Raw genomic sequence first — 11,165 nt, forward strand, 5'->3', positions numbered from 1 at the left:
AGACAATAAGAAGGAAAGAAAAACCAAACACCCAACTAATTGCAATTTTGCTTGTCATTTTATGGTTAAAGATTTACACGAACATTCTCTTCATGATTTTGCTTTTAGGTGTAAGTAACCTTATTATCACAATAATGTTTTAAACATTTAATTTTTAGAACCTATTTTATCAATGAGGAAGATGAAAACCTGCCACATTATGATGAGAAAACCTGGTTCGTTGAGGATATCAATCGAGTACAAGCAGAGGACTTGCTTTATGGGAAACCCGATGGTGCATTCTTAATTCGTGAGAGTAGCAAGAAAGGATGCTATGCTTGCTCTGTGGTGTAAGTCTTCTTATGATTTATGAAATCTTTCGGTTCTTAAGGGGGATATGACCTTTTGAAACCTATTGCAGTGATTAGTAGAAAATCAACCCCTCATACAAATTTACATGAAATTAGTTAAAGTACAATAACCTGTGAGGAGGTATGGCATAGACCATTAATGCTTTTATGAAGAAAAAAGTTTTAGGAGAAATGATATCTGAAATTGTTTTGGAGATGTTAATTTACATAGTAAGTAGATAAAGCTCTATGAGTTGCTGTTGTTAGATTTCAGGAATCTATGATATCTTGAATTGAAAAAAAATCAATTTTTAGTATACTCTTGCAGGTTTAACTTAGTTTCCATTATAGATTAGAGAAGTTTGATTGAATGGAACTATTTTTATTTCAGAAGAAAAACTAAGTTTTTAAATAGTATTTTGTTGAGGTAGTGAAAGAAAAATATGCATGTATTTTCCTTATTATGATCTTATGTACTGCTTAGTAGCTGTGTAAACTTGGGTAAATTACTTAACTTTTCTTTGCCCTGGTTCCTTACCTGTAAAATAAGGGTAATAACAATGATAATAATACTGCTTTGGGGTTTTGTAAGGGTCGTGTGATACAGTATGCTGTATGCTTTGAACAGTATTGGTACAGACTAAGGACATGTTAGTAATCACATGATGATGATGATGTTATTGATGGACATGGAAGAAAGAAAACACAGCTGACAGTGTTTGAACTCTCAGGGAGGGCAAGATGAGCAAGGATAGACAAAAGTCATTCATATTAACAGAGTACCCAGTGCTTATGTGATCATCTTCTCTTCAGTGGTCTACTTGTGTCATGAAGTCAGACTTTGAATCCAAGTTTACCTGTTTTCAAAACCCACATTTTTATATTACACCAGGCTTTGCTCACTTCACAAAATATCCAAGATAAATGAAATGAAATAGTTATTATTAATAGGCCATGGCCGGCGCCACGGCTCACTAGGCTAATCTTCCGCCTTGCGGCGCCAGCACACCGGGTTCTAGTCCCGGTTGGGGCGCCGGATTCTGTCCCAGCTGCCACTCTTCCAGGCCAGCTCTCTGCTGTGGCCCGGGAGGGCAGTGGAGGATGGCCCAGGTGCTTGGGCCCTGCACCCCATGGGAGACCAGGAGAAGCACCTGGCTCCTGCCATCGGATTAGCGCGGTGCGCCGGCCGCAGTGCGCCGGCCATGGCGGCCATTGGAGGGTGAATCAACGGCAAAGGAAGACCTTTCTCTCTGTCTCTCTCTCTCACTGTCCACTCTGCCTGTCAAAAAATTAAAAAAAAAAAAATAGGCCATAAACATGCACACCTGTTAATTCTGGTACAGAAAGAGAAGATGGGGAGGGGGTATTGTGGAAGAGGCATTTGAGCTGGACCTTGACAGGGTGAGTGAGATGTGTATGGGTAGAAAATGGGGGAGAGATGAAGAGTGCATCAGATTACTATTAGATGTAAAACTCCCTGCACCATTTCACTTTGTGTGACCGGGCTGTCAAGTTAACTGAATGGAAGCGACAGGAAAGGATGGTTCTTGCGAGGTTTGGGATCCTTTACAAAAAATAAAAAGGAAGATGGTAAGCCCTATCTCTCATCCTTACCCAGGTCACTGAAGAGCTGCTTATAGGTTAAGAATTGACTGGTGGGAAATCAATGAGTAGCTTGAATGTCTTGGGGAACTGTGCTCTTGTTCTCCTCCATTGAGTACCAGACTTGACCACACTTGCCTGTTAGAACTAACTACAGTCACCCTTCATATTGGATTCTTTATTTATTTTTTTTTTTAAGATTTATTTGTGGGGCTGGTGCTGTGGCGTAGTGGGTAAAGCCACTGCCTGCAGTGCTGGCATCCTTTATGGTGCCAATTCAAGTCCCAGACGCTCCAATTCCTATCCAGCTCTCTGCTATGGCCTGGGAAAGCAGTGGAAGATGGCTTAAGTGCTTGGGCCCCTGTACCTCCATGGGAGACCCGGAAGAAGCTCCTGGCTTCGGATTGGCTTAGCTCTGGCGGTTGCGGCCGTCTGAGGAGTGAACCTCTGCCTCTCTAATAAATAAGTAAACCTTAAAAAAAGAGATTTATTTGTTTATTTGAAAGGCAGAGTTACAGAGAAAGAGAAGGAGAGACAAAGAGAAAGAGATCTTCTATCCAGTGATTCACCTGTCAAATGGCTGCAACAGCCAGGGCTGCGCCAGGTCAAAGTCAGGAGTCGGGAGCTTCTTTTGGGTCTCCTGCATGAGTGCAGGGACCCAGGGATTTGGGCCATCTTCTGTTGCTTTCTCAGGCACGTTAGCAGGGAGCTGGATTAGAAGTGGAGCAACTTGGACTCAAACCAGTGCTCATATGGGATGCTGTCACTGCAGGCTGCAGCTTAACCCACTGAGCCACAGCACCAACCCTAACATACTTGAGTTCTTACTGAGGACATTTGGAAGCAAAGCAGGCTACATCACAGAATCTTCCCCTTGTTTGACAATTACTCTGAGGAAAAGCCTATCTATAGTGGTCTCCCAGTATACTTAGGCTATATACTGAACTGTAGGAATGTAAATAATTTCTGTTTTTTTTTGAAGAGTCTCATAGAAAAATTAAAGTGATCATGTAATAGGACATCAAGACATGCAACTCGTTTTTCCTATGTTAATTTCTGTTAAAAAAAAAAAAAAAGAAGAAGCCTAAGATGAAATTGCTGAACTCCTTAGGATAAAGACATACATCCAGCAGTACATGCGTTCCACCAGGTTGGAGAGTCAGAAATTGAGAACCTGTGATCTTATTGTTGTTGCCATTTTGAAAAATAAGAAATTTGATTAGGGAAAGAACAATTAGACACAAGCTCAACAAGGAAATAGAAGATTTATACCATAAAACAAGTAGACACCTGTAGAATGTTCCACCCAACCTCAAAATACACTGTTTTCAAATGCACATGAAATATCCAGGATAGACCAACCATAAATTGGGCCATAAAACAAATCTCAGTAAATTAAAAAGTATTGAAATCATACAGATTGTGTTCTCCAACCAAAATGGAATGAAATTGTAAATCAAAAACAGAAGGAGGGCAGGCAATTGGTGCAGTAAGCCACTTTTTTTTTTAGGATCTATTTTATTTATTTGAAAGAGTTGCAGAGAGAGGTAGAGACAGAGAGAGGTAGAGACAGAGAGAGGTCTTCCATCCACTGGTTCACTCCTTAGATGGCTGCAACGGCTGGAGCTGCACCAATCTGAAGCCAGGAGCCAGGAGCTTCTTCCAGGTCTCCCATGCAGGTGCAGGGGCCCAAGAACTTGGACCATCTTCCACTGCTTTCCCAGGCCATAGCAGAGAGCTGGATTGGAATAGGAGCAGCCGGGACTAGAACTGGTGCCCATATGGGATGCCAATGCTTCAGACCAGGGATTTAACCCACTTTGCCACAGCGCTGGCCCCAAGTAAGCCACTTCTTGAGACACCTGCATCCTGTATCAGAGTGCCTGGGTTTAAATCCAGGTTCTGCTCCACAGGGCAGCTTCCTGCTAATGCACATGCTGGGAGGCAGCATGTAATGTTTCAAGTGCTTGGGTCCCTTCCACACGCATTGGAGACCTAGACTGAGTTCTGGGCTCCTGGCTTTGGCCTGGCTCAGCCCTAGCTGCTGTACACATTTGAGGAGTGAATGATTGGATGGAAGATCTTTTTGTCTCTGTTTCTAGTCTTTCAAAAAAGAGAGAAGGAAATTTGGAGTAATCACAAATACATTGACAAAAACACATTCCTGGTGAATCAAAAATAAATATACCAGGGGAAATTATAAAACATTTTTTTGGTTTAAGATTTCTATGTTTATTTATAAGGCAGAGTGATGGTGGTGGTGGGGAGACAGAGAGAATCTTCCACCCACTGGCTCACTCTCCAAATTCCTGCAACAATAAGGGCTATATGAGGCTGAAGCCAGGAGACAGGAATTCCATCTAGGTCTACCATGTGGGTGGCAGGAACTCAAGTACTTGGGCCATCATCTGCTGCCTCACAGGCATGTTAGCATGAAGTTAGATCCAAAGTACTGGATAACCAAGATGCAAAGCAGGCACTTTGATGTGGGATGCAGGCCTCTCAAGCAGCTGTTTAACCTGCTGTACCACAATGCCAGCCTCATTATTAAATACTTTGATATGAATGAAAATGGAACCACACCATAGCAAAACTTAGGTGGTACAGCTCAAGCAGGGCTTAGAGGGAAATTTATAGCTGTAAGCGTCTATATTAAAAAAGAACAATCTCAATGATCTTTCTTCTATTAATAAACTAAAAAAGAGCAAAATGAACCCATTCAAGCAGAAGGAAGAAATAATAAAAATTAGAACTGAAGTAAATGAAATAGAGAATAGAAAACAAATGAGAAAATCAATGAAACCAAAAAGTTATTTTTTGAAAAAAAATCCACAAAATGAACAACCGTTAGCTAAACTGGCAGAAAGAACAGAAATTACTAAAATCAGGATGAAAGAGAGGACATTTTTATAGAAACAAAAAAGATAATAAAAGAATTTAAAAAACAATTGTATGCTAACAAATAATTAATGTTTTTTGTTGGACAAGTACCTAGGAGCACAGAGGCTTCCAAAATTGACTCAAGAAGAAACAAAATTTGAATAGAACTATAACAAGTGGGGTCAGTGTTGTGGCACAGTGGGTTAAGCTGCTACCTGCAATGCCACCATCCCATATGGGCTCTAGTTTGATTCCTGGCTGCTTCACTTCCAATTCAGCTCCCTTCTAATACACCTGGGAAAGCAGCAGAAGATGGGAGATTTGAATGGAGTTCTAGGTTCCTAGCTTTGGCCTGGCCCAGCCCTGGCCATTGCAGCTATTTGAGGAGTGAACCACTAGCAGACAGAAGATCTCTCTCTTGTCTCTAACTCTGCCTTTCAAATAAATAAATCAAGATCTTTTTAAAAAAAGAACTATAACAATTAAAAATTGAATTAATCAAAAACTATCCACAAAGAAAAGCTCAGGCTCCAATGACTGTGTTGGTGCATTCTACCAAACACTTAAAAACATTTAACACCAACTGAGACATTGTTCAACTCTTTTTATGAGGATGGTATGACTGACACCAAAAGCAGATAAAGACAGCAAAAACAAAACAAAACAAAACAAAAAACAAAACTATGGACCTTATAAATATAGAAGTAAAAATTCTTTTTTTTTTTTAAATTTTTTGACAGGCAGAGTGGACAGTGAGAGAGAGAGACAGAGAGAAAGGTCTTCCTTTGCCATTGGTTCACCCTCCAATGGCCACCGCGGCCGGTGCACTGCGCTGATCCGAAGCAAGGAGCCAGGTGCTTCTCCTGGTCTCCCATGGGGTGCAGGGCCCAAGGACTTGGGCCATCCTCCACTGCACTCCCTGGCCACAGCAGAGAGCTGGCCTGGAAGAGGGGCAACCGGGACAGAATCTGGAGCCCCAACCGGGAGTAGAACCCGGTGTGCCGGCGCCACAAGGCGGAGGATTAGCCTAGTGAGCCGCGGCGCTGGCCAGAAGTAAAAATTCTTAACAATCCTTATGAAAATCCATAAAAACTCTTAACAATAAACAACTCCAGCAGCATAACAGCATTCATTCCAGGAATGCAAGGATGGTTCAATATGGAAAAAAATCAATTGATGTGATAACTCATGTTAATAGAATAAAGAACCAAAGCAAACGATAATCTCAATAGCAGCACAAAAAAAAAAAAACATTTGACAAGGGCAATTGATGATGCACCCCTTTAGATTATGTTTGGGATGCCCAGATCCTATGTTGGAGTGCCTGGTTCAAGTTTCAGCTCCTCCATTTCCAGTCCCACTTCCTGCTAATGCATTCCTTGGGAGGCAGCAGATGATGGCTCAAGTACTTGGGTCCCTGCCACCGACATGGGAGACTCATATTAAATTCCAAGCTTGGCAGTTTATGTCTGGCTCAGCCCTGGCTATTTGTGGACATTTAGGGGATGAACCAGCAGATGGATAATCTGTCTTCTGTTTCTCTCTCTCTCTCCCTTTCAAATACAATGAAAATATCTTAATGTTTAAAAGGTGTTTGACAAAGTCCAACAATCTTTCCTGTTAAAAAACATTCAATAAACCAGAAATATGAGGGGACTTCCTCAACCTGATAAAGTTATCAATGAAAAACCCACAGCTAACATCATATTTAATGATGGAATAATGAATGCTTTTCTCTAAGATCACGATAAGATACAGATACCCATTCTAACCACTTTTGTTCTTCATTGTACAAGAGAACAGTTTTAGCAAGAGAAAGAAATAAAAGATACCTGATTAGCAAGGAAGAGGTAAACTGTTACAAATAATAGGTTAGCAAGGTTGCAGGTTACGAGATACAAAGGTGTACTTGTGTATACCAGCAGTGGACCATCCAAAAATGAAATTGAAGACAGACATTTACAATAAATACAAAATGATGAAATACTCAGGAATAAAACAAGAAATATAGGGGTTGTACACTAAAAATTATAAAACATATTTGAAAGAAATGTTAAAAGGACCTCAATAAATAAATCCTGTGTTCATGGATCAGAAGACTTAATGTTGGGATGTCAGTACTTCCCAAATTGATCTGCAGTCCTATGAAAATCCCATCTGGGTGTTTGCAGAGATGGACAAGATGATCCTAACTTTCATATGGAAATGCAAGAGACCCTGAATATTCACAATAATAGAAAAAAGAAAACAATAGAAAAAATAGTAGTAGTCACATCTCATAATTTCAAAATTTACTACAAAGCTGAATTAATCCAGACTGTGAGGTGCTGACATAAGGATAGTTCTATAGATCACTGAATAGAATTGAGTTGACAAACAAGCCTTTCCCTCTTTGGTTAATTATTAGCATGTAGTTATATCCGTGGCCAAGTACGAGGAGTTGGGGGCAGTGCAATTTTGCAAGCTTTGATTGACAGGACACTTCCATGCATAACAATTACTCTCCCACTTTGGGCCACTCATTGTCCTTTCACATGCTGTTCTGTCCCTCACCATTTCTCCTGTGGTGTTTCATTGCAGCGCTGACGGGGAGGTGAAGCACTGTGTGATCTACAGCACCGCGCGGGGCTACGGCTTTGCAGAGCCCTACAACCTGTACAGCTCGCTGAAGGAGCTGGTGCTCCATTACCAGCACACGTCCCTGGTTCAGCACAACGACTCCCTCAACGTCAGGCTCGCCTACCCCGTCCACGCACAGATGCCCTCGCTCTGCAGATAAAGAGGGAGTGGGGAGAGAGGTGGCTCTCTAGCATTTTTTTTCTACAGTTTTTATTCGACTCCGATGAGGGCATTCTTTCTACGTAGACTGCTTGTTTTGCACAAGAAGTGATTCTGTGAATGTGAAGTGGAGAGGCCGAACAGCAGCTGGCCAGTGTGGGGGCCTAAGAGGCCTGGGGTTCTGTGGGACTCGGCTGTGCTGCCACATGGACATAATCAACTGGAAGCAGATGTGGTTTGTGGAAGGTCTGTTTCATTGGGATTTTTGTTTCTGGTTAGCCAGGCACTCTCAACAGAACATGGTGGGCTGGATGGGGGTAGGATTTGAGGGTTGCATTTGGAAGCCTCTGCAGAGTCCATGGCCTCTTTTGAGCACCATCTCTGAGGTGCCACAGGGCCATGGGTCTGTTGGGAATTCTGTTTTGCTCTGACAGTCTTTCTTCTCTGTAGAAGTCTGACAGTCTTCTTCCTGTAGAAGGCTGTTTTGATTTCGTAGTAGAATGGGATTTGGTGAAAAAAACAACCAAAGGAAAATGGGAAGGCTTGGATTTCATTTAAAGACTAAGCCAAGGGAGTAAAAATGTTCAACAGAAGGTACTTCTTTCTTACCAACATAATTTAGGCTTCAGCATCTCACTAGCTCCTCCCTCTAAGAAGCATTATTTTCAGAAACCAACAAAACAGTATTTGTGATGGGAGAAGGTGGCACTAGTGGCTGAATGCACATTTCTATACCAAAACTTGAAAAGGACAACTAGAATCTATGAGTTTTAGCAAACACTAAGATTGATCAGTGAACTCCTTCTGCCCTGCCATTGTTTCTCAACATTTTCTTTTTCTTTTTTTCAGTAGGGATGGTGAGATAAAATGAAGTTGGTGCTTATGTGGTATTTCCTTAGCCTAAAGAATGATCTGTTGTTTGAAACTTTTGTAACTTGTTTGAGTAAAGAAAAGGTGCAATCCAGTGCTTGTAGATGGCTTCATATACCAAATGACAACCCAGAACAGCAGTCCTACACGTGCTTCCTCGAGTTTAAAGGCCCTGCAGGAACAGTAGATATCCTTTAATTTTCCTTTGTCTGCCTCTCCTTTGCTGGGTAGGGTGTTGGGAACCACAGGAAGCTAAGAAGGGGAATCGGACTGTGGTGAGGGACCTCCGTAAATCAGACCCTGGGGCCCTGGTGTCCAGGGTCAGGGTCATACCACATTACACATGTGCTTCCATACCGTGGTTTCTGAAGCTTCTGCAAGGAGAGAAGATGGCCTGTGGTTTAGACTTAGTAGACGCCATCTGGAAGCCTTTCTCTGCCTGTTTCGTGATCCTGCCATTGAGGCGATGTGCAGTCTGCCCTTATGCTCCAGTGGTTGTGACTTTAGCCGGGGAGCTTCTGCCCCATGTGGTCTGAGCCTTCCAGCTGAGTGAAGCTGGCGAATGGGGGCAGGGAGGGGCGCAGGCATCCACCCTGATTCCATTGTGCCCCACACTCATTAGTCAGAACTCATTTGACAAATAGAGTCCAGCTGCCTGCCAGCCCAGCCTGGAAGCATAATGGGCTCAGAGTGAGTCAGCTGTTTGAGCCTAAAGCTGTGCAGTGAGGCGTCCCAGCTGAGTCAGAGAAGCAGCCAGTCCCTGGGTCTTGGTTCATAAGGCTTACAGCTAGGAAGGCTCAAATCTGGGGGCTGAAAGAAAGCAAGTCCTACTTTTCCCTGAGCACTCGGGTGACAGGGTCTACAAGGGACCACAGACAGACAAATTGTTGAAGAGACCTCCAGAGCTGCGGCAGTGATGCAGGCCAGGAAAGGGCGCCTTGGCTGTCCTGGTCCCTGTTGCTGTTTCAGGACTGGGTAAGGCAAAGACACATGAAGCCTCCTCTGTGTCACAGATAGCGGGCGCCCCCCTTCCCCAGACTGCAAGATGAAATCTTAAAGTGTTACTGTAATGCCAAGCTAATTGCTGCAGGACACACCTGAGTGGCTTGGCACCTGCTTAAGCAGTGGGATGCTCAAGATTGGGTGCAAGGACTCCCTCCTCTCTGGTACTAAAACGTTAGCATGTTCTACTGTCTCTTTCAGAAGAAACCAAATGGGACTGAGGATACATATTTCAGTGTTGAACAGTGTGGCTCCACCGTGCTGGGCAGACACTGACGGGGTGTGGGGAGACAGCGAGCCCCATCTTGTTACTGAACTGGGGATGGCTTGTGGATACAGGCTGTCCCCCACCCCACCCTCCCAGGCCCCTGGGCCATACACACATCCCTTCACTTTCCTTTCTTATTTTTTGTTATTAGAATCATTGCTTTGTGGGATCCAAGACCCAGGGATCATTTGAGAAGTTGGAAGTTATCTTTTCTGAACCTTGTCACATGATTGGCTTGCTCCTAAGCAAATGGAAATGGCACAGGGACCAGTCTGCTAACCACTGGGCCTGGTATGTGGGGGGCAGTGCGCTGCTCCGCTACCCGCAGCTTGGGAACAGGTGGCAGCCTTCTTCATGTGAGTGGAGGTCTGTGTTCTGCCCCACGATCTGGACCCTGGGGCTCCCTCTCTCTCGGTATTGTAACTGCAGTCTCACTGAGGCAGAGGATAAAGAGACAGATCAAGACTAGAGGGACTCACTATTCTCCTGGCTAAGAGAAGCCAACCAGCAACAGGAAACCAGCTTGGGGCTGGCCGGACACGGGCCCCAGGCCCATTTTCTTCATGTGGAGCTTTCATTACCAAACGGTGCCATCTCTGGCATCAGCTTGGCCGTGGCTCAGGGCTGGAGGGGTTGCCCAAGTCCTATCCAGTGATCTGGCCAAGGACGAGGACTTCCTAACACCCCACTCTGCCCTTTGCAAGCCCCGCTGGGCTCTCCCTCTCACTGTGGGCCTCGTATGCTCTGAAGCAGCGTTGAGAGCCAGTGTGGTTCTGCCACGAGTCTCTTCTTGCTGCAGGGAGTCAGCCCTGTTTGTTCTTGAGCCAGGAATTGCACATAGGCAGCTCCTGATTTCTAGGTCCCTGCTGCCGGCTAAGAACCCAGAGTCAGTCTCTGTGAGGGGTCGGAGGCCTCAGAAACCAGCGGTCCGGATAGGGGCTTGCCTGGGCCCTCTGCTGCCAACTGCTCAGCCTCGCGTTAGCTCCAGCCACTTGTGACAGCCCACCTCGTTTCCTTACTAATTCCAATTCCAGCATGTGACTTTGGTGCCCTGTTGTTACTTGTGAAAAATCTTCTGTTGTCTTTGATGTAGTCAAAAAAATTTCATGTAGTTTTCGTAAATATCTGGTTCACAAGGAAGCCACCTTGTATGTCTTGTGTTGGGACAGTTCATGATGTAGTTCCTAGACCACTTTTGCAAATTGTTCTTGTCACCAGGTGTGTTCAGACATTGCTGTGCAGTTGTGGGGGAGGGAGGGGGAAGGTGAGGGGTGGTACTTTCTGGTCGTTTTGTTTTTTACCTTCCCCAAGAGGGGGACAGTCTGGCCAACTTGCTCCAGTAACGCAATAAAGACGTTGCAATAAAGCACCTTTGTTTTCATGCTGTGGAGGGGTGGGGTGAAGACAAGCCCTTGAAACTCCCAAGGAGCCGGCGC

General features: G+C 44.2%; 1 protein-coding gene across 4 annotated transcripts in view; it reads left to right on the forward strand.

Annotated features, from left to right (window-relative positions):
* PIK3R3 (phosphoinositide-3-kinase regulatory subunit 3) overlaps positions 1-11,095 on the forward strand; it is a 154,549-nt gene extending 143,454 nt beyond the window's left edge. For all 4 annotated transcript variants that reach the window (XM_051857838.3, XM_051857837.3, XM_070078571.2 and 1 more), the window contains 2 exons: positions 159-329; positions 7,392-11,095. In XM_051857838.3, coding sequence (XP_051713798.1) covers positions 159-329; positions 7,392-7,590 — 370 coding nt within the window. In that variant the 3' untranslated portion in view covers positions 7,591-11,095. The remainder of the gene's footprint in view (positions 1-158; positions 330-7,391) is intronic.
* The last annotated feature ends 70 nt before the right edge of the window (positions 11,096-11,165 follow it).

Source organism: Oryctolagus cuniculus, chromosome 7, assembly GCF_051225735.1.
Source record: "Oryctolagus cuniculus isolate XC-2025 breed Fujian yellow rabbit chromosome 7, ASM5122573v1, whole genome shotgun sequence".
Lineage (NCBI taxonomy): Eukaryota > Metazoa > Chordata > Mammalia > Lagomorpha > Leporidae > Oryctolagus > Oryctolagus cuniculus.